General features: G+C 40.5%; 1 protein-coding gene across 1 annotated transcript; it reads left to right on the forward strand.

The window, feature by feature from the left end:
• The first annotated feature begins 3,393 nt into the window (after nt 1-3,393).
• Nucleotides 3,394-23,975, forward strand: bub1 (BUB1 mitotic checkpoint serine/threonine kinase). The gene is made up of 24 exons (XM_071530887.1): nt 3,394-3,524; nt 3,709-3,768; nt 4,941-5,082; nt 5,596-5,792; nt 6,696-6,739; nt 6,845-6,924; nt 7,045-7,074; nt 7,599-7,797; nt 8,442-8,578; nt 9,432-9,931; nt 10,676-10,722; nt 10,862-10,981; nt 11,672-11,770; nt 12,462-12,549; nt 13,451-13,544; nt 14,425-14,602; nt 14,992-15,064; nt 15,675-16,513; nt 17,558-17,658; nt 18,658-18,819; nt 19,614-19,771; nt 20,724-20,901; nt 21,704-21,810; nt 23,053-23,975. Exons 1-24 carry the CDS (start codon nt 3,502-3,504, stop codon nt 23,249-23,251), a joined length of 3,855 nt encoding a protein of 1,284 aa, XP_071386988.1. The 5' UTR covers nt 3,394-3,501; the 3' UTR covers nt 23,252-23,975.
• The last annotated feature ends 300 nt before the right edge of the window (nt 23,976-24,275 follow it).

The following is a 24,275-nucleotide window of genomic DNA, read 5'->3' on the forward strand; positions in this document are numbered from 1 at the left end:
AACATTTTAGTGATTAGGGTTTAATAAATACTCTTGCTATGTTCATGATTACAGTATTTTTGCCCCTTGATGACAGATTGCTTAGCAACTATAAATTAACTATAGCAATCCTACAATAGGTTTTTGGACACAATGCAAATATCACAGCAGCTTTAAACCCCTAAGAATATGAGATACCATAGGAGATAAAGAAAATGCAGACACACTCTGAGTCCATATAGATTGCTATAACAATATTATAGTGATACAATAGGATATAAAATACAATAAAGTACAACAAGGTCGCTATAAACTCACTATTGAGTACCATACACACACAATGTAGGATAACTGGTGAAGTACTGCATTGTGTGAAGAGTGAAAGAAGGACCCAATCTCAGGATATCTTTGGAGCTGACGTCCGTTTATTTTCTGACATGAAACAAAAAAAGACAGATCCTCCAAGTGAACATTTATGTAATTCCAGTTCCTCTCCCATAGGGGAACATGGGGAAAGGGGAGGCAAAGCTAAAACTAATATTACAACATGATCATGAACTAAACAATGATGTGGCACCACAAATACGGCACTGCATGACTTAAAAAGAACAGAGAACTTCAGGTTTTGACAGAGGTGACTAATATGTTGTTCCTGTTCATGTATTTTTGTAAAAAAAAAAACATTTTAGTGGTTACCATGGATAATTATTTTTTGTGATTGTTGGTGATCAACTTTATTGTAGCAGGACTGGGACAGTTTATTTTGCAAAGCAGCTTCAGCACTTCCATGATGGTCAGTTTCAACCAATCCAAGGAAACTATAAAAGAATTTAGAAAAAATCAGTGTCAGGAAGTGATCTGTGGGCCTTTGTCAAATCTGTGATTGTGGCCTGTGCAGAGCGAGGCATTCAGGTGGTAGCAGTGGTATGTGGAAATATCAACTTCACACACACATCAGTTCAATAAGTGTGTGACAATCATACTACTGTCTTTACCCTATCTGTCCAAAGCTCATACCTCTATCCATGCTCCAGTGCTCAGACATGGACTCCTCCAACCAGGCCATGTGGAAGGAGGCAGGTCTGAGGCCAGTTCAGTCCATGGACAGGGCACACATCGATCACCTTTGCTTTGAGGGGGCAAACCTCTTCTTCTGCCCAGACCCCCCTCATCTACTGAAGGCCATGAAAACAGCTATGTGCAAACATGACTTCATACTTTCTGAGGAAACAGTGAAGAAACATAATTTACCCTCTGACACAGTGAGCCAAAGATTAAACATAATTTAAAAAAACAAAAATCAAAAAATGTAAATAACAGCACATCTCAGATTTATGCCATTCAGAATCATAAAACAACCAAAACTACACATCATACCTTCTCTAGGTCTCCAGGACACACAGAAAAGATACAGCAGAAAAGCTGGTACCTGTAATTTCCTTGAAGGTAAAATGAAGGTATATGTCATATCCAACTTTCATCCTAAACAGTACATTCATAAATGTAGTGCCATAAATGTCATGTGTTTCAATGTGTTATAAAGACTAGACTTTAGAAAAGGGAAATTCTTTTTTTTTTTTTGCTGTCCATTGTCTGCTCCAAGGTGTTACCAACATGCAAAGTGTTCTCACACTCAACAGCCATTCGACTCCTCCAGCATCCTGCCAAAGGAGTGTGAGACATCATAGGGGACGTGGGGTCCGGGGACCACCAGGGGTCCTTGAGGGGGTTCCAGCAAATTGATGAATTGTTAAGCTTCACCATTAGTTCATTTACAAGAAGTTAACACAATTAGAGAATGTAGAAGAATTACTATGTTGATGATAGTTTCTCTGTTATCTCTTTACCTGCGATACAGACAGTCAGGGGATTCTGGACAAAATCATATCTGACAATACAAATATTCTCAGATTTGTGTCCAAGAGACAAAATCTCATCAAATGGGGGTCCGTGGCCCTAATGTGGACTAAATTAGGGTCCTTGATATGAAAAGGGTTGAGAATCACTAAGTTATGTTATGGACAAGTTATGGACGTTGGTGTTGGTGTGTTTTACTGGCAAATGGACCTTTATTAAAAAAAGTTTGAGTACCCTTGATCTACAGTGTATTTTCTCTAAGATACACACACAGCTCTCTACTGTATCTCTCTATTTGGCCCTCTGTGACCACGCTACTGCTGCAAACACCAAGTCAAAGTGACTGCTGCACACTTACATTTTCTTCAGAAAATGTAGCCTTTTCTAGTCATTATACACCATGGAAGAGGTGTGTACCACATTCTTGTTACATATATAGACAGCGATTAGACTGATTTAAAAAGTGTCTTTAACAGTCAATTGAAACCGCAGAACCTTATCAGAGGATGAGCTGACAGGTCAACATGAGAACAGACAGTTTCTTTCCTGTACTTTTATTCTGCACAGCTCTCTTTAGTATTCTCTTGAAAAATATGCACTGGCAATGAATTCCACCTGACTATGGCTCTGTACATGACAGTTTTCTTTACAACACTTGTTTTCGCTTTAGGAAGCATGAACCTTCTTTCTGTTGCATATCTGAGAGAATAACCTTTCATATAGCCTAATATCTTTGGTAATCGTGTCACCATTACATTTCTAACTAAGTTTAACAAAGCAGGATCTCAGTGAAATGCTCATAAACGAGTCAATAATGACCATGGTATTTTTCTCCTATCGCTGTAAAATGACTATATTTTTTATTTTTATTTTGTAACGGATGTCACTCGAGTCACTGGAATTTGTGTAATCGGCTCACCCGACCTGTAAATAAAGCGCACCCACTGTCTGGGTTCATGATTCCGTGATGCGTTCACATGTTATTGTAAAATGGTTGATAGGAATAGCAATATTTGAAAAACCGTTCGCGTCAGTTTTCAGGTCATAAAAACTATTTGAAAATACACACTCAATTAAATATCTAGAGTCAAGTGTATGTATACATTTCTGACAAAATGAACAAAATGAACTATTGTTACATAAGTAAATTGGTGAGCACAACTCTTGCAGGACACAGCTGTGTACATGATGGAGTTTTCTGTGAAACATGAACTCCAATATTTGAAGAAAAAAAACCTGAGCTGAAAAAAGCTGAGATTAGTTATCACGGGTAACCAAAGTCTACAGAAAACTTAAATCGTGGCTTTTGGCGGCTTCCGTCGATTCGGAACCATAGGTTTGAACGTGTGAACGCTCCGAAATTGTTTGGCAGTTTTCGCGATTATTCCCATTCCCATATCACCTGAATGCATCATTATGAATGGAGCCGATACACACTCTGATTGGCGCTTGTCTTCCAATAGGACGCCATGGAACGCACGGGACTCGCGTTGCTATTGGCTGAGCGCGAAATTTCAAACGTAGTAGGCACAGACCGCAGCAGCTCGCAGCGGAGAAACAAAACTGATGCTGGTTAAAGTTAGCTAACCTAGCGAAACTGGTAACGTTTACCAACTAGTCAGCTAGATAGGAAACAACACATGAGTCGACTTCATTGTTTGCAAAATGGATATTCCCTTGCATTTACAGTAAGTCCGTGTTGCTTGAAAATTAGCTGACGTTAGCGTAGGGTTAACGGTTAGCTGAACTCCTAGCCACGCGGCTAACGTGAATTCAGTGTCTCAAAGAAGATACAACTGTTATTAAAAATGGTAGCCACCTACACTCTTTAAATTTGCCTGCCTTGACTTACATGTTCATTTACTCTTTCAGGAGTTTTGAAAACAGTTTGAGCTCATATTCAGGAGACGACCCGCTGGATCCATGGGACAGGTCGGTAGAGAAGTTTGGGTTTCCGCCTAGTCTTTTTTTTTTTTTTAATGCTACATCTGAAACAAAGTTCGCTGCCAGTACCAGTCCCATATTTCTTCAATATCTCCTTCTATATAACTTTGGTCTTCGTTAGTTACGGAGCAGGTTACAACAGAGGCTTAATTTCTGTTTCTTGTTCGAAATTGTCATCTGTCAAGCTGTTATTGCTCCAACTGTCTCAATATTGAGCTCAAACCGAATCGTACGAGGTTGTGTTAGTCTAAAAGGTATACACAACATCACCTTGCAGTCCAAAGAGCAGGGTTTCACTAAATAGAACCAAAAATTATAGAACAAGATTTTCCAAGATAGCTGAAGTGGACTTTACTGAGCTGGACAGGGTCCTGAGTGGATCCTTGAAAAGTCTGAAAGTAAATAATCTACATTTAAGGAGTATTAAAATGTTTTAAATGCAGCGATTAGAGGTCTTATTTTTTTCACCATGGGATGACAGGTGCTGCATGTTCACTACAGGGTTGGTTATGCGTCCTATCTGCTTTACTAAACACAGTTGAACTTCATGTGCCTTCCCAGTTAAATTTCCCGTTGTCCTTTTTCTTATACTGACCCGTTCATAGCTTCCCACCTTTCATTAGCTGTGTTCAGTTGTAAAAGTGTGGTTCTGCCAGCTTTATTTATTGTCTTTAGTCTTAAATTCAATTCCAGGTAGCATTACAACATTCTTAAAAGTCTTGAATTTGGTTTTCTGAATCTGAAACCTGCAGATATCCTGGCTAGTAATCAAATTTGACTGTAAGAGAGGTCAAGTTTGTTAGTTAAGAAGTGGATGCCCTCTGGTCTGAGTGTGTGTGTGTGTGTGTGTGTGTGTAATGAAAACAGACCTTACTATCCTGTTTATAGTGATCAGGTACATGGCATATGGGCCTAAATTTGGAGTGTTTCTTACCTACTTTTACCCAATTTCCCCACAAGGATGATTCAAGTTTCATGTTGTCATGATGTTTTTGCCTTGTTTCCATTCGTTTGTCAGTTGTTGCTCTGTCAATCTCTGTGAGCTTGACTTGTTTTGCGAAAAGAACTATAACTAATTTGACCTGAATAACAGAGCGTACACATGACTGACAACTGAGAGTACTAAATAACCAGCTAACAGACACTTTACATTGTCCTAGGTTTGTTGAGCACCTGGAGAAAAAACTACCTGCGGACGATGCCAGCGGGATGTCGGTGGTGTTGGACCGACTTGTACAGAGATTTCTGCAAGTCGAGCAATACGCAAACGACATCAGATATGTGAACTACTGCATCAAATGTGTAAGTCTGCTTCAAATGTTTCCCAAACTGATTTGCTTGGTAAATGGTTATACAGCAGCGGTGCTTGTGGGTAATTTTAGTGTCTGCTCCTCAGCTGATGCCTAATCTATGAAGTTCTTTCCAAAGCCTTTGCCTTTCCATTGAGGCAAAGGGCGGCTACTTTAAAGAATCTAAAATATAAGATCGTTTTGATTTGTTTAACACTATTTTGGTCGCTGCATAATTCCATTTGTGTTATTTCATAGTTTTGATGTCTTTACTATTATTCTAAAATGTGGAAAATGGTAAAAATAAAGAAAAATGTGGTGTGTCTAAACTTGTCTTATGGAAATTAGACTAAATTATACTGTTAATTTCACTTTTTCTCAAGCAATGATGGCAATTTTGAATACAAGAAACACTGTTCATCATGGTTTTGATCACATAACCGCCTTTAACCTCTGAATCAATTCATGTTATTCAGCCTGACAGAATCTCACAAGGATGTTAATTAATTTTACCTCTTTGCTGCAGGCAAGTTATTACGCCGAGCCCATCGCTCTGTACAGTTACATCCACGGTAAGGGCATCGGCACCAGGACCGCAGCGCTCTATGTGGCCTGGGCCCAGCAGTTTGAACAGCGGGGGATGAACGACCAGGCTGACGCCGTGTACCAGAGAGCCGTGGAGAACCAAGCCCAGCCGACTGACACCGTGCTGCAAGAATACAGGTGACTCCCTTCGCTGTATAAATAACATGGAGCTGCTGTAGAGGAGAAAATACACCTTGTGACTCCAGTTTGGCTGATTTCCTTGGTTCTTCGTCAGTAGAGCAAATCCCATGACCCGTGACACCCATTCAAAACCCATGATAATATTTAAAAAATGCACAGACATCAACCTGAATTTATGGCTGTGTTTCAACTAGGGTTAATCCACACAGTAAACACATAGAATAAACAAAATTTCAGTGCGATGGTCTCATTTTTCTACAGCCATTATACTTCTATGCACACTTAATTGTATACTGGTTGACAGTGTCACCAGTGTGAGAGTGACTACTCAATACCAAGAAGTAACGCCGCTTGATTCTGTGTTTCCTTTAGGGGGTAAAAATATCTTTCTATTTTACTTGATTTGATTCTTTTAATGCAATGCATTTTGCTTGTTCTTTTATATAAATTTTATCTTTTTCACTTTGTCTCGATGCTGAAATGTGCTATATAAATAAACTTGCCTTGCCTTGCAATCAAAATTGATTTGAGAATGATATATTGAGGTAAATATTCTACATTATCATGCAATTAATTAAATTAATCAAATGAGCAAAAAAAAAAGGTCAGGTTTTACAGAATGTTTTTCTGTAGCTGATGTCAGGGAGGAATCTCCATCATATCAGCAGTGGACGTCACTGATTGGCCGATATTTAATGAAATGCCAAAATCGGTCTAACCCGAGCTTCTACGTTCCTAAATGGACTTTTAAAGATTCATCTGTCAGCAGCTGGACTTAACTCTATTAAACTAATAGTAATCAAGCTGACATTTCAGGTACATTCAACTCTCTTACTTGCCATTCATCACCAAGACAAACACAATACTTTTCATTGTACTAAACTAAATTCTGACTTGCAGGCAGTTTCAAACGAGAACCTCCAGAAGTCAGACGGCAGTATCAGGTCAGAGGCAAAGAATTCTGTCACATTTGTTTTTTCCAGTTACAAAATTTCGATTTGTTCTCTATCTCATGTCCACTGCTAACGGTAAACTTTTGTCTTCCAAAGCAGGTAGTCGCAACCCTCTTCAGAACTCCCATTTGGTCAATCAGATGTCGTCGCACAGAGAGCCTGACGCTCCAATCAAGGTGCCTAGTGTGTGTGTGTGTGTGTGTGTTAGAGAGAGAGAGAGAGATATCCATAGTAATCATGTAATGACTCCACAACTGCTGTCCAAGCCCACAAATCCCCATTTCTCTCTGTTACAGGGATCCATGGACTGTCTGTCCCAACTTCCTGCACATAAAACCATCAGTATGTAAGTTACTTTTTGTTGTTTCCATTCGTTTTCTTCAAATGGCATTTGATTTGGTGCGGATCTCACGATATGATTGGATACACGATATGTGGTTCACGATTCAATACAACCACGATATGATGTAATAAATAAAAGTCTGACTGCAGAATTGTGTTTATTTCTGAGCCACAAACTGTACTAGCGATGGCATTGGCTGCTAGAAACAACAATTTAAAAATGTCATTACAAAGTGACAATAATATAATTTAGATGGAGAGCTTGTGAAACTCTGATGGTCAAGCATCTCATTTGAGATTACTACAGCAGAATAACATGGAGCTAATATCGTGATTCATTTCTCTGTCCCACAACACGTATTGTCACATTTTTGTACTGTGATATACTGAATTTCAATATATCGTCCAATCACTACTGTCAACTATCAAATAAAGCAAAAATGACCACTCAAAATAAAAAAAAAATACCATTTGATTTGGCGTTTTATGTTATGTTATTTGACCCAAGCGTCTCGTCCACAGAATCTCTCGCTCTGAGAATTCGGGGGTGTTTCTCTCCGCTCAAGGCCCGGCCGCCGGCGCTCAGTCCATATCGATGTACAGCAAGGAAGACCTCGAGTGTGAAGGATCTGAACTGTGCTTCGAGGAGGTCAGAGCGGCCCGATACTTCCTCAAGCTCAAGCAGGAGAAGGAGCGCAGAGAATTCGGTAAGCCGATGGTTTTATAAAGATCATTTCCAGGTCTTGAATAGTTTGGGAATTTGAAAAAAATGTCTGGAAAAGTATGGAAAATGTTGCGGTTCAGGTCCGATACACACATAATTCTAGCTTTTATGTTGTTGTAGAGCCACTTTGAGTCCACAGTTTTTGTTGATGTGAAGAATAATGTTCAGATAGAGGGACGCTCTTATTACCCAGCCGCTGTCAGCATGCATTATATCAAATACAGACCAAAATCAAATCCGGTCAAGAACATAGGGTCTGGGAAAAATATGGAATTTTAAAATGGAAACCGTGTAGGAACCCTGCCAATCATATCACATATTCTGATATTTGTCTCTGTGAAGAACAATCTCCATCTATACAGTGATATGACCTAGTTAGCAGGGGCAAGATGTCTGTCTGCGTAAATCATATTGAACACCAGACAAAATCTTCAATACAAATCAAGGTCTGGAAAAAGTATGGAATTTTTTAACTGAAAATGTGTAGGAACCCTGTTTAAAGTAAGACGGGGATAGCTAGACTCAGATGACGTGTTTAATGCCGTGTGTGTGTGTGTGTGTGTGTTTTTTATGAATTTAGTCAGGTATTTTTAGTTGTAACATCCCTTTGTTTCTGTCATTAACCAGAAACCCACCAGAAGATGGTGAGGGAGCAGCAGGAAGACATCCTGAGCATGAAGCGGATGCTGGAGGAGCTGAACCGGGATCTGAATCAGGATCTGGGAGCCTGTGGGAGTTCAGACAGCCACCCTGCCGCACAGCAGGTGAGACGACAACAACTCAAAAATACACCAAAATAAAAGCGTCTGCCAAATGACACATTGCTGCATTCATACTGCGGCGATAAAGTTGTGAATAAGCAATATACAGTATATTATTACATATTAGATTATTATAATTCTATATTTTATTATTTTCCTCTCCAGTTTGAAGTCCAGGAGAAAATCATGGACCATCAAACTTTGGGATGAGCTATTCAAATTTTCTGCTTGGGAATAATTCATACAAACTGTAACCTATTACACATTTTAAATTGAATAGAAATGAAATTAAACAGTCACACAGTGCTGTTTACAGATCTGCTTTTATTCTATTGGTGTACATAGAATGCGCAAACGTTTTGTCAAAATCACCATGGCAGCAAGTTGGAAGTTTGGAATTGCTTTTGACTGACATCCCATAGTGCAAACTGGTACATTTTGTTGTTTTTGTTATTGTTGGACACATTTTGAAAGCAGCAGCAGGTGTGATGTTAAACTAGATCATTGGTTCTCAGTGTGGGGTCCGGGGACCACCAGGGGTCCTTGAGGGGGTTCCAGGGGGTCCCCAGCAAACTGATGAATTGAACTTCACCATTATTTCATTTATAAGAAGTGAACACAATTAGAAATGTAGAAGATCATAGTTTCTCTGTTATCTCTCTACCTACAATACAGACAGTCATGGGACTCTGGACAAAATCATATCTGACAATAAAAATATTCTCAGATTTGGGTCCGAGAGACAAAATCTCATCAGATGGGGGTCTGTGGCTCTAATGTGGACTAAATTAGGGGTCCTTGATATGAAAAAGGTTGAGAATCAGTGAACTAGATCCTGCTGCTTTCTATGTTTCAGGTATCCGGAGCAGAAATGGCAGCCAGTCTCAATCCCAGTCTTACCCAGCAGTCCTTTGGGCGTCCTCGCCCCTCGAGCCGCCCCAGCAGCAGGCGCTCTCTGGGCCTCAGACTGCACTCCGAGCCGACCTTCATCCAAGAGGCCGCCGCCGTGCCCGAACCTCAGGAGCAGGAGAACCGCGCGAGGGCCGCTTCCGCACACACTCTCAGCTCCCAGATATCCCATCATCCTTCAGTCCCGGCGGACAGGAGCGTTTGTTCGTCCGAGTTGGCGGCGGCTTCGGTGTTCGCCGCCCAAGCGTCTTCTGTCCCGACCTCGCTGGTTCATCCTCAGCCACTTCAGCGGCCGGTGGCGTTTGAGCAGGCGTACTCGACCCTCCAGACTCCTGCCTACGTCTCCGGTGTGAATAACGATGTTCTCTGCCTGGGAGATCGTGTTCAACCCGACAGTTTGCTGAACTGGCCGGCCGCCGGCTCCCGGCAACACGTCACCCCAGATCAGTGAGTCGCCTCTAAATCTGCTCACATGCTTTCAGTGTTTCCTCCTATTTTGTACAGCAGTCATGCCCAGATCATATCGGAAGAATGGGATGATGTCTTGTTGCTACAACTTGAAAGCTTAACTCAGTCCAGGGGAGCATACACACGGACCGCCCTCGTTATTAGGTGTATTTAGGTTTTAGTCAACTTTTTGACCCCCGCTGTGTTTGAATGTATGTGGCACTAAATAATAACATTATCCTCTTTGAGATAAATAACGGTTAAAAAAATGCCCCAAAATGGTGAAGAAATTTAAAGTAAGATGGGGATACCTATCACATGATGTGTGACATGATTGCATGATGCTGTGTGTGTGTTTCATAAATTTAGTCAGTTATTTTTAGTTGGCCTGAACTATCCAGCAAAATGGATGTAGCCGCATATGTTTGTCCTTCTGCTCTTCTTCCAGTGAAGATAAAGTTGTGAATAAGCAAAGGACTTCTTCTGGCCAGTTTGGAGTCTGCGTCCAAATTATATATTATATATCATGATCTTAATATTCAAATAAGAGCCATTCTTAAACTGCAACTTCTACTGGAGCTGATCCTGGAACGGGTCTAGGAGAAAACCTCCTTAACGTTTCATCTCATCTACGAGAAACGCTGCCTGCTCTTTGTTTTTTCATTGTACTTCGTCTGGACGCCTTCCTCCAATAGATTAGGAATGGTTTTTGAATAAGGATTACTTGCTTTTTCTTTTTTCCAGGGACGTACCTGACAGCGAGCCTCCAGAGCCTGAGGAGAAATTAGATGGTAAGCAACCACTACACAACCACAGCCCTATAAAGACACACATTCTGGTGGATGTTTTCACACTCTCTCTCTCTCTGTCTCTCTCTCTCTCTGTCTCTCTCTGTCTCTCTCTCTCTCTCTCTCTCTCTCTCTCTCTCAGTGTCACAGGGCGGCACAGCTAACCTGTCTCACATCACTCCTAACAATTCACTGGGATTGGTTTACGCCACACCGTCAAGGGTGCTGCCGTCACCCACTGTCAACACACGTGAGGCACTGGGTGAGCACAGATTTACAACAACTTCTTGACATTCGGCGATATGTCAGGGACACAGAATACTGCTGGTTTTCTAGCCTATCAGGGAGTTAATTGTATTCATCTTGTATCTAGGGCCCTCTAAAATCCACTTCTTTCCTCAAATTTTCTTGGTCATGTTTTTTTGTTTATTTTTCGGTTTTATTTTTTCTGGAATCCCGGTTGTCATTGGTTTCATCCACAACAATGCAGAACTTCTTGCCACAGACTTTGGTCAGGACCACAGTACATATGTGTCACTCTGAAACACTTTTAAATTTCAGCAGAAAGAACGCACACCCAGCAAGGTGCAGCAGAATAGACACAAGGCTTTTATAGTACTTGCACTTATAAAGAAAATTCAATTCGCACCGTCTTCTCTTTTCTTTTAGGGTCACTGACGAAGGCCATTTAGCCAAAAACGTTTGGTGGGATAAATAAAGTACAAAACTAAAAGAGAAAATAAGAGTGTGCGACTTGAATTGTCTTTATAATAATTCTGAAACACTTGGCAGAAACTCCACAACACACAGCCAATGTTAATCACGGCAAATACACAGTCTCCTCTGGATTTTAAGTTTGAACTGAGGTACGGACCAGAAGGCCCTGGTCTGAGGACCAGAACCAAGGTTGTCACCTAATGCTGTAATCTACTGTTGGCTTTGTCCCGTCCAGATGTGATCATGGACATGTTCCAGGCCCCGACTCTCCTGGAAGACCCGTTCAACAACACATCGATGCACCACGCTGCCGAGAAGGAGTTTGACTCTGGCTGCCCGAGAAACGGTAAACGGCTGTTATCCCTTTCGGATGCTTCTGGGCAAAGTTGGGATCAATTAATATTGCATTAAGGTGCTTTGTGAGTTCTCTGTTCTGTAACGCTAAGTAGAAAGTGGAAAGGGTCTAAGGCTAGAAAAAGTCGTCGAAAATGTACTATAGACACACTGAGCTGTTGTCATTTGAAGCTTTAAGCTTTGCCTTGAAAATAAATGTAATGCTTTGAGCTAGTACCTTTTTGTAAGGTTTACATATGTTTAATTATTGCTGACTGAATCAGTTAAGTTACTTTTTACAAATTGTTGTAGGAAAACAATGTCCATTTTAAAACTGCAGGTTTGCTGCTCACTTAATCATCACTAATTGATCAGTTTGTTTTAATATTGTTTTTAATTTTTCATAATGCAATTGAAGCATTGGAGTGAACACCAGGTTTCCTTTTCTAATATTTTAATTGAAGCATTTCTAAAATAGAAATACATGCACACCAGTATATACATGTATTTTCCCCCACCAACACCGCCCTGTGTGCAACAGAGAGAGAAAAAAAACCCCTTAAACTTGAGTTGTTCTATGAGTGATAAGATGTGTGACAAACTACAGTTCTTAAATAAATAGACTGTCTTGGTCTTAATGCTGTTTCCCGTCCTGTTCATCTCACTCCTCTGTGTCTTTCCATCATGTGAAGCAGGAGCCTCTTCATTCACCAAACCTCCTGCCTCTACAGTCCCATTCACCATCTTCCAGGACGACGACAACAACAAGGAAAACGGCAGGTAAACATGGATTCCAGTCCATTCTAGCTCCTGAATATATGCTGTAAATGTACATATTTTCTCCTATTTCCTCATCTCTTATATATATTTCTATTTTTTTAGGCTGCATATATTCTCAGATATTTTTATATTATACATATTTTTCATAGTTTATTCTTTGCTGCTACAACACATCAATTTCCTCCAAGTTTTCCTCTGATGTAATCATTACCAGATCTCCTTTTCCAGGGTTCCTACACAGATCTGGCAAATTTGGGGAAAATTAATTGCCTAATTTCCAAGTATTTAAAAGTTTTGGAATTGAACAAAAGTCCGGAAAAGTATAGGAAGGGAAGTAAAAGCTTTTGTTTAGTCCCAGTTCAATTATGACTACACATTTTATGCCGTTGAAGACCCACTGTCGTTTCACATATTGTGATATTTGTTGCGAAGAGTCAATGATATTTGTGCCACTGTCATCATACATCATGTTCAACACCGCGAAAATCTTCACATCAAGTCCAACCAGGAATTTAAGGTTTCGAAAGAGGAATTGAGAAATGGTGTATTTTATGAACCATTGATCTTGATAGGTTGCAGTGATTTTCTCTGTGATTATCAAAATGAATTTTTAATATTATTTCATCATCTGATTCTTTTCTCTGTGTGGTCCTGTGCAGTTAAATAGGTAGAACCCCTAACTGCCCCTAATCTCACTGGAATCACCCATGTTTAAAATAATATTTTGATAAAAATGCCCACCAGATGGCCACAGTTCTGTTATTATCCATGATAGGAATGCACAGAAGTTTGTTGATTTTTCATATTCTTTGTGATGACTATATGATGAAATCGAGTGAAGTCACATTGCATTTGGACTAATAATATCCCTGTTGTTTTGTATTTGTCTTAGTCTGTCCAGTGCTGCTGCTGCTGTTGCTTCCCCTGTGGCTGAGATGGCCAAACCAGTCAGGGCTCTGGCTGTAATCCCTGTGTCTAAAGCAGACAAGCCTAATGTAAGTACAGTGGTGCTGAAACCATTAATCGATTAGCCGATCGCCAGAAAATCAATCGATTATAATTTTGATAATCGGTGTCGATGCAGAGTTTTAGGCAAGCAGCTTAAGACAAGTCATTTATATCATCTTTATCATGATCGCTATCACCACCAATTTGATTTTGTATACAAAGGGTCTTAACAGGATTTATAACTAGTAAATAAATAGTAGTAACCAATAATGTCCTTTACTTTAATTTAGCAGTCATTTATTTGTAAGAGTAGGTGGCTGTTTTTGGTGGCTGTCTACGTATCAGAGGTGGGGACTCGAGTCACAAATGCATGAAGACTTGACTTGACTTGGGTTCTGGTGACTTGGGACTTGACTCTGACTTGTACTTTGATGACTTGAAAAGGTTTCTAAAGTCTTGACTTGAGATCTTGTGTTTGTGTAAATGACTTCGATTGAAAGTGATGAGATTTGTTCCAGCAGACGACTGAATTTAAATTCTGTTTTCTGAATTTGTATGGAATGATTGAATTTATTGAAGCTGAAACTGATTATAGAAATCAAACTCATGATGCTCTTACCAAGTTTTTATCCTATTAAAACCATATTGCATTGAAAAGTCCTAGATATTTAGTTTTCTTTAAGATATTAAATTGATACTGGACTCTTGATTTGTTCCGACTTGACTTGCTGTTCTACATTTAGACTTGAGACTTGACATTAATGACATGGACTTCACTTGGTAATCTACATTTAGACTCGGGATGTGACTTGAGACTTGAGGCTGACCTGGGACTCGAGCAAAGTTGACTTGCTCTCACCTCTATTCAGTGTTACTCTGCATTGTGCTGTGTGTGTGTGTGTGTTGACTCTGTGTGTTGCTGATCAGGAGACTCCTCTGGAGCTGATGCCAGATGAAAGCACCATGTGGGGCGCTCGCTACAACTCGCTCCACTCGCTGGCCGCCTGCCCCAACAGCACCACAGACTTCGCCATGTCGGCCCACATGGTCTCCACTCCCTTCACACACAAAGCTCCTTACTTCGCCGACTCCTACCAGGACCAAGGTAGCTACTGGCTCGCTCTGCACAGCCAACTGCATTCAACTTCCTTCTGCTTCTATTTTTTTTAGGACTCCACAAGTGCAATTTACAACTCGCAAAAGGCTGCAAATTTTTTCCGATATGGAAAGGTTTTTAAGACTTTCTTGTGCTGTGTCTGGCACTGGAAAATCAATTTACATCAAAGTATTTCCTAAGCAGTTGCAGCTCCTCCCTATCCACCTGCAAGTGTTATATATCCATTGAGGCAGATAAGTTCATCATTCAATATCTGTAAAACATAGATAATTCAGATTCAAATCTGTGAACTAGCCTTTAAAAAGTAGTTTTTTCAAATTGTTTATCTTATTTTGGATTGAAAGTCTTTATTCATTGTTTATTTTTTCTGTCTCCAGAGAACGGCTGTGCTACAGCTTTTGGTGTTGCTGAGGACAACCCTTACATCGTACGACAACCCAAAAAACTCAGGTAACAAATCTGTCCCCACTCACTTCTCAGGTTTTACTATTTACTGCAGTCAGAGTGGTGCTAATCAGTCTGTGGCTACTGCTATAGTTGTCCTAGTGTCAGTTTTATTATCTGAACATGCCAGGATGCATAAAGTAACGGGTCTGGTGTACAAAAATTGGATGTCCAAAACCAGAGATGGAAGTGGTCAGGCTCACATTGTGATGGGAATTCTGTGTAGTGTGGAAGCAATCCAGCCACAGTGTAAAGAGATGGAGAGGTAGAGGACAGAGTAATGCTGATGCAGATTTAAATAAATACAGCCACAGGAGGCTTATCACAGCCATTTTTATGCTAAATGTGTTAGGGCTGGCCCCAACTATTTGGATATTTGTTAGTTAGGCTGACATTCAAACCTACATGTAGGATTCGAATGGTTTAACATCATTATTTTGAACAAGTATGAGAAGATTTGTTCGGAAATCACAAGTATTTAAGCCTGTAAAATGACATTCAGGTCAGCCCTAAAGTGTAGACATACAATGACATACATCTCATAAAATCCAATCTTTATTGACATCAGATTGACATCAGAGTTGTTCTCTCATTTGTTGTTCTCCCCACTCCTCAGCCCGATCATGGAGCAGAGCCCATCTGATGAGAAGCTCTCTGAAACAGTCTTGGGCCGGTTGAGACTCCAGGGCTCCGCTGAGCAAGGCACCATCGTCGGTGAAGGTCTCGCCACAGCGCAGCACAGCCTGGTAGCCTCCTCCATCACCGTGGTGCAGCCTCCGCCTCCCGCCACGCTGTCCTTCAGAGACCAGACGCTGGTCTACACCGAACCCTCCGCCCCCAGGACCGCCACAGGACCCAGCTGGGACGTGTACATGAGCCCGGAGCAGCCTCCCAAACCGGCCTCTCCCCTCCCACAGAAACCCGAAAGCTCAGTCAAACCCAAAAGCCAAACGTTTAGCGTCCACAACGATTTCGACGAACCCGCCCCGAAGCCCCTGTTTGACGTTCCCATGAGCCCGGAGTGCGCTCCCAGACCGGACTGGATGGCGATGGGAAGCCCCGAAGTCGTGGCCGAGCCGGACCTGGACGCCTTCATGAGTCCGCGTCGGGCCGAGAGAGCGGATGCGTTTCCCCACAAGAGCCTGGAAGTCTCCATGAGAGCAGAACAGGCGCCGTTCTGTTCTGACGTTCCCATGAGCCCGGGGCAGCGGCCGGAGTTTGACGCCGTGGACGAAGCGATGAGTCCAGACAGAGGGATGAAGGTGAGCGGAGACGTGTCCATGAGTCCAGCAGAGTCCAGGCCAGCCGCTGCCCAGCTGGTCTCAGATCCCTGGGACGCTGAGCTGATAGCCGGTCTGCTTTCTAGACTGACCCCCCCTCTCACCTCTCACCCACGCTGCATCACCTGGCAGTGTAAAGTCCCCAGCATCGCCCCCAAGACCACCATCACCATGGGTAAGGAGAGATTTTTTTTTTTTCGCATCTGTTGTTGCAGCCTTTAGAGCAGTGGTTCTCAACGTGGGGTCCGGGGACCACCAGGGGTCCTTGAGGCGGCACCAGAAGGTCCCCAGCAAATTGATGAATCGTTAAACTTTTTGCAAGAAATTTGCAAGTTTCACTGTTATCTCTCTACCTACAATACAGATAGTCATGGAGAAAATCATATCTAACAATAAAAATATTCTCAGATTTGGGTCCGAGAGACAAAATCTCAATGGTGGACTGTCCAAATGGGGGTCCGTGGCTCTAATGTGGACTAAATTAGGGGTCCTTGACATGAAAAAGGTTGAGAATCACTGCTTTAGAGGGAACTTTTTTCTAAATTCTGTCTTCTTTCTGACTCTTGCTGTATTTCTTTGTTCTTTTCTAAAAATATATATATATTTCTGTTAAGCCCTAATACACATATGGCTACACATTTTATGTTGTTCAGACCCGCTGCCATTTCTCATATAGTGAAATTTATGGTGTGAAAAAACGTCTTCACTCTCAACTGTTGCCAAGCCACTATACGCATTACGTCATGTTTAACTCCAACCAAATCTTCCTAGAATTTAAATTTATAAAAAGCATGGAATTCAGAAGTGCAAAATGTCCTGTTTCATTTCCTATCCCCTTTCATGAGCTGAGACATAATTTTGTTGTGATTTTTTTGAAAAAGTCAATTCCAAATTCAAGTTTTTTTCAAGATTTTTCTTAAATTTTCTGTGATGTCAAAACGTCATTCTTTGTGTGATAACGTGTTGCTCAGTGACCTGTGTGTCAAGTGAAATTGCATCCATGAAGCACTTTAAACAAACAGATTTGTCACCAAGTGCTTCAACATGAATGTGCGGGTCCTGTGTCTCGGTGTGTTGAGCGTGGCACCAACACTGCCAGGGGTTTGGGGTTCAATTCTCACTGGGGCCTCCCACACCTTATGTTTGCACTCATGGAACTGTAAGACTGTAAGGTGTTTTTGGGACGTGTGTTAAGTTGAAACTGCCTGACTTCTGACAGGAAAGGCGTCTTTACGAGTCGACTGCATCCTGGGAGAAGGAGCCTTCGCCACGGTCTACCAGGCCACTGACCCCATGACCTCAGAGAAGGTGGTTTTAAAGGTAAGACGAGAATATTGGCTGGCTCAGATTTAAAGCTTTGAATTTAATCAGGATGCATCGATATATCAGCAGACTATTGGTATCTGCCTGATATCAGCTTTTAAAAGCAATATCAGTATCGGTCCAATATTATTTTTACTGCTGATATGTGGCCAATTGTGGAATTAGCATTTTTGTGACCAATACAACTGTCAAATTGGTAACAGAATAAAACTAACATGGTATTTTGTTTAACCCTCCTATTATGTCTGCGGTCAATTTGAACCCATTCAACATTTAACGTTTCTAAAAAAAAGATTAACATTATTTTTTCAGCTTGATACTCATTTTGAAGGTCCTGTACACATTCTGTGTACAACGGTGTTGTTTACAAAAACACAAAAGCCTTATATTTTGCTGACTAATTGGTGTTTTTTACGTTATTGACTAACTGCTATGTGTTACTTGCTGATGTTCTGAAGTGTAAACTTGGGTGGCACTTTCAATTACAATCATTTTTTTGTAGGTTTAAATTGCTCGGGTCAATTTGAACATACATACAAACAAACATAAAAGATGTCTGTTAATGTTAACATAATAGGAGGGTTAAAAAACAATTATCTGAAGATAGGCTTGTCTGAAAAGCTGAACCTGTTTTGCTCCTGCATTTGTACTAAGATTCTTACAAAAAATGCATATCATTATCAGCCAATAAGGGTGGGAAAATAGATATCGATATCAGACTAAAAAAAAAAAACATATCTGTGCATCCCTAGTGTTTAACAGTAGCCACCAAACAAAAGTTTTGTTTGGCTGGTGTGTTAGTCTACTCTACCAGACACTTTGGCAGGTAATGGTTCATAGTCTGAGTCTAAAAATCAGGTTGTCTGGTAAAATAGCAGAAATATCAGGTGCATTATAGGGATTTACCTGCCACTGTAGACAAAAAAAGCTAGTTTCCTGCCCCTGTTCTGAGTTCCTATATGTCACTGTGTTTTCTCTGTCGTCTCGTCATCGTAGGTTCAGAAGCCAGCCAATCCCTGGGAGTTTTACATCAACACTCAGCTGGACGCTCGGCTGCAGCCCGCCGTCCGCCATCTTTACAACAACATCCACTCCGCTCACCTCTTCCACAACGGCAGCGTGTTGCTGGGCGAGCTTCACAGCTGTGGCACTCTGCTGGTAGGTTCACATCGGTACTGATCACTTCAGACTGTTATGTCTGTTAAGTCCTGAATGTATCACAATAAAATTAAATTACCATTAAGAGCTACCTGCTACAGAATGACTTCACAGTTCAGATCTCATGGTAAATCATAATATGGTGATTTTTTTCGGGGGGTTGTTTTATTTTATTATTTTTTTTATCATGCCTGGAAAAATTGGCCATTTTTTGTCTTCTGTTTTTGTTTTGTTTTTTTATCATTTCACTTCTTACTGTGCAAATAACTAAATTACACTAAACTAAACATATTTGAAACCAGCTATAGTGTCCCAAATAAAAGCAAGAAGCAGCTCACTGAAACAACAGAAATTTCATTTTTTATAAGCATAATACACCCCACATGCCTTCAGTTAAGGCTGTACAATTATGGCTAAAATGCTAATTCCATGATGTGTGATCACAATTGTTAATCAAGATGATTTGAGGAACTAAATTATATTACAGCACCTTTGCCATCAACATCTTGGCTATTTATATACTAGACTATTTAATATTTGTGGAAACTAAAATCATCTCATAAGATTATACACAATTAATTGTGCAGCACTAACTTCAGCAATGACGGGTGTTTCTAGAATGTATTTAGAAATATCGATAACACACTGACTTTCATTACATATAGTCACATCTTGACCGTAACAACAGATTTGACTGCTGTACAAACAGAAAATACGATTCACGCTGCCTTTTAAAGCTCCTACAAAGCCAGTCCAGCTGTATCTGACTGACATGCTGTGACTCCGCCCACCAGAACGCAGTGAACATGTACAGGAAGCTGAGCGACAAGGTGATGCCCCAGCCGCTCGCCATGTACTTCACCGTCTGTATTCTGCACATGGTGGAGCAGCTGCACAGCATCCACATCGTCCACGCCGACATCAAGCCTGACAACTTCCTGCTGGGAGAGAGGTAAAAATCTCTTAATAACTACATTTATTACCTTTCTGAAAGACAAAGTGCTGTAAATCTCACCTTTAAGCCAATTTAAGGGACACAAAACCGAAGTTATAAGCTCTCTCTGCTGCACCCTGAACTAGTCACAGGTAAGGAGGCAAAATCCCTCCAGATAACATGAATTTTATCATTTCATGTCACTGAGAAGACAAAATTGTTTCATTGGTCAGTTGGTCTGAAATTGTATCAAAAATGAATTTTGCTAAGTTTAAGTTGCACAAAAAGGTCTGGGGAAAAGAAATACTTTTGCTCAGTCTCAACACACACACAACTACACGCATTACGTAGTTAAGACTCGCTGTCATTTCATGTATTGTGATATTGTTATGAAGAAAAATCTTTTTTTATTTCCCTGCCACTATCAGTGTACATCATACGGAACACCAACCAAAATCTTAAGATATAGTCTAGAAATTAAGGTCTAGAAAAAGTTTTGAAAAGGAAATTAAACGAAAAATTTTGAAAAGGAAAATGCGTACAACTGATTTTATAAATAAATGTGGGGAAATGTGTTCTGCATATGAATATCCAGCATATAGCAGAGAACTGATGATGATTGTGACAATATTTTTACATCTTCAGAAGACACTCAAGACAACCCTGAACCCTACTAATAAATATTTGTCCTTAGTTTTGCTGGAATTTACTCTTTTCCAAGACACACACATCCATCACACTGCAGTTCAGTGCCACACACCCGTACTTCTTAACACACTCTGGTATGAAGCACACACAGCTGACTTTCCCCCAGCTTTTACAGATAAGGTGGGCTGCAAAGAAACACATTTTTCTGAAACACACCTCAACTCTTTTTCATAATCGCCAAACCAAAAGAAGTGAGCAGGACTGGAAGCATGAAGCTCATCATCAGTAACTAAGACCGCTTCACTCGTTCGTGGCGTTTCAGGTTCCTGGAGAACAAGAGTTTTGACCCGGAGAACCTGCAGCACGGCCTGGCGCTCATCGACCTGGGCCAGAGCATCGACATGGAGCTTTTCCCAGAAGGCACTGCTTTCACCGCCAGGTGTCAGACCTCCGGCTTCCAGTGCACCGAGATGCTCAGCGGCCGACCGTGGAACTATCAGGTACAGATGTCTTTATTGTAACTTCAACTGCTATAATTTTTACATTATGATATGTAGGGCTGTGCAAAAAAGCTGAGTATTGCAATATTTTTTTCCATGATACTGTATCGATTTTCCAGCCCCTCGTATCAATACATTAAAAAATATTATTCATGTTTTAAACAGATTTAAAATTTCCCTCAAATCCCTTTGAATTAAATAGTTTTGACTCAATTTGTCCGCTGAGTCATCAATATAATGTGATGTACATATTAGACTACCCAGGTGGTACACAGCAAGTTGTATTTTCAGCTCTATTTTTAAATTTTCAGTAAATTATGTAGAGTATTGCAATGTATCGCAATATGTATCGTAACGCAATGTATCGTGATACAATCGTATCGTGAGGTCCTTGCCAATACCCAGCCTTAATGATATGTAGAAATTTAATATTAATAATTGCATGAAAATGTATAAAAATGCATGAATAATTAATGCCATTGTTGGGTGGGGGATGCAGTAGTAGTTGTAGTAGTCATAGTAGTAGCAGTAGTATTAGTAAGAATAAGATTATTTTGTACAGCTCTCTTAAAAATGGAGACAAAGTGCTTTACAGGCAATAAAACATCCAGTAAGATGAACAATACATTCAGACATGAATGAAAACACTGTGAAAAAGGGAATAAAGTAGGAAAATACAGGAGTTAAATGTGTTTAAAACATTTTTAGGCGGATGTTTTTAATGAGTGAATGAAAAGATATGACTGTGTGTTATGGGGGTGTGGCAGCATGCTGACTGGATCTGTCCTGGTTGATGTTTCAGACGGATTACTTCGGAGTAGCAGGGACGGTGTACTGCCTGCTGTTTGGGACGTACATGCAGGTCAGGAAGGAGGACGGCGTGTGGAAGACAGACGCTGTGTTCAGAAGGTAATTCCTCCACAGATATCTGACTGTGGCAAGCTCAAAAATTCATATTTGTCTTTGGTAGAGCATTTACATATTTATTTATTTAGGCCAATAAATTATTCACTGCCAAACCTGTTCTGGGCGACCTGCAGTCAGCTCCACTTCCTTTTCATTCTGAAAACCTCATCTTAAAAATACTGTGCTGCAATCATATTGTGATTATTTTGCAGAATATTACGGTCAATATTTCAGATTTTTCAGCAAAGAAACATTTTTAATAGAAAACTGAGATGTTCCTTACATATTTATTTTCTGTCTGAATAGAGTTACTGTTTTTTTTGTTTTTTTTTAACTGTCTCCCAATGTGGAATTTAATTTATAGACCAGAAATTGGGTTCAGCACCAGAACATCATGTTTAGGAATCCATTTTGAGCAGCCAGCCCTCTTATAAAATAATTTCAGCCTATTGCAATCATTATTATTATTATTATTATTATTAACAATGCAATAAAAGCCAGTGCATTATTGCATTAATAAAAGTTTTTCTTGAAGAGTATCCATCGGCCTCCAAGAGTAGTTGAATTTATTCCTTTTCTAGTTATTTCCAGTTCACGCACCTTGGTTTAAAGACAAAGTTGGGACAGTTTTGTTCTTCTTGAGCCTGTTGCAGTTTGGAAGTAGTTCATATTGCAATTTTCCTTTTTTTTTTTTCTTTTTTTTTTTATATATTAATCGTGCATGTTACATGATTCCTGGCTATTTAAGTCCTCAGAATTCAAACAGTTATGTTTTGCTGCTTTTTTGGTAAGGCTGCAACTAACGATTATTTTCATTGTCGATTAATCTGACGATTATTTTCTCGATTAATCGATTAGTTGTTTGGTCTATAAAATGTCAGAAAATGGTGAAAAATGTGGATCAGTGTTTCCCAAAGCCCAAGATGACGTCCTCAAATGTCTTGTTTTGTCCACAACCCAAAGATATTCAGTTTACTGTCATAGAGGAGGAAAGAAACCAGAAAATATTCACATTTAAGAAGCTGGAATCAGAGAATTTTGACTTATTTTTCTTAAAAAATTTAAAACTCAAACCGATTAATCGATTATCAAAATAGATGGCGATTAATTTAATAGTTGACAACTAATCGATTAATCGATTAATCGTTGCAGCTCTACTTTTGGGGCCACCAGCCTGAGACAATGACATCATGCAGAACACCTAACGAGAGCTTCTGCCTGTCTTTTCTGAACCCTGATCAACAGAAACCCGCACAGCGACCTGTGGCAGGAGTTGTTCCACACGCTGCTGAACGTGCCGGCCTGCGGCTCTCCGCCCGGCCTGACCGGGCTCCGCCGCTCGCTGACCTCCGTCCTGCAGCAGAACTACAGCAACAAGCTGCTGACGCTCAAGAACCGCCTGGTGGTTCTGCTGCTGGAGAACCTCAAGTCAGCCAGGAGATGAGAACACCTCCTGGCTCCTCCCTCTTCCTCCTCTTCAGTCCTCCATGAACCAACGATTTTAATTTTTTTAAAACAAACCTTGCAGTCAAATTGTCGACAGAGCGGGAATCTAGACCAGTGATTCTCAACCTTTTTCATATTAAAGACCCCTAATTTAGTCCACATTAGAGCCACAGACCCCCATTTGATGAGATTTTGTCTCTCGGACCCAAATCTGAGAATATTTTTATTGTCAGATATGATTTTGTCCAGAATCCCATGACTGACTGTATTGTAGGTAGAGAGATAACAGAGAAACTATGATCAAAACAGTCATTCTTCTACATTCTCTAAATGTGTTAACTTCTTGTAAATTAAATAATGCTGAAGTTTAACAATTCATCAATTTGCTGGGGACCCCCTGGAAGCCCCTCAAGGACCCCTGGTGGTCCCCGGACCCCACGTTGAGAACCACTGATCTAGACACTGTATATAGCATTTTGTAATGAAACCCTTCAAATGGTTCCCGCTCGTTGAAACTGATCCAGATTTAATTCCCTGGCCTGATTTCCCTGCTGATCCTCATTTAAACTGATAGAGAGCCGTCAGTTTAATTTTCAGATTTTAACGGTGTGATGAAGTCACCAGAGGAGGCTTTTTGACAGTTGGTCTTCATTTGTACATACAAAAAATTTAGATTATTATTCAGTTTTGTGCTGTTGTTTTTCCTATTTTATTTTAATGTTTGCTCCCAAATTGTGACACTTCTAACGAGTGATATCCATTTTTTTCTTTTGTAAAGAATAAAAGGTTTGTGTTACAAACTGTCGTGGTTTGTCCCTTTGTTGGTTTGTCCCTTTGTTGGTTTGTCTCTTTGTTGGTTTGTCTCTTGTTGGTTTGTCTCTTTGTTGGTTTGTCTCTTTGTTGGTTTGTCCCTTTGTTGGTTTGTCCCTTTGTTGGTTTGTCTCTTTGTTGGTTTGTCTCTTTGTTGGTTTGTCTCTTGTTGGTTTGTCTCTTTGTTGGTTTGTCTCTTTGTTGGTTTGTCC

This window comes from Centroberyx affinis, unplaced genomic scaffold (assembly GCF_046629955.1).
Source record: "Centroberyx affinis isolate AG114_WGS23_722 - 3 ecotype Tasmania unplaced genomic scaffold, CSIRO-AGI_Caff_v1 ptg001997l_1, whole genome shotgun sequence".
In the NCBI taxonomy this organism is placed as follows: Eukaryota; Metazoa; Chordata; class Actinopteri; order Beryciformes; family Berycidae; genus Centroberyx; species Centroberyx affinis.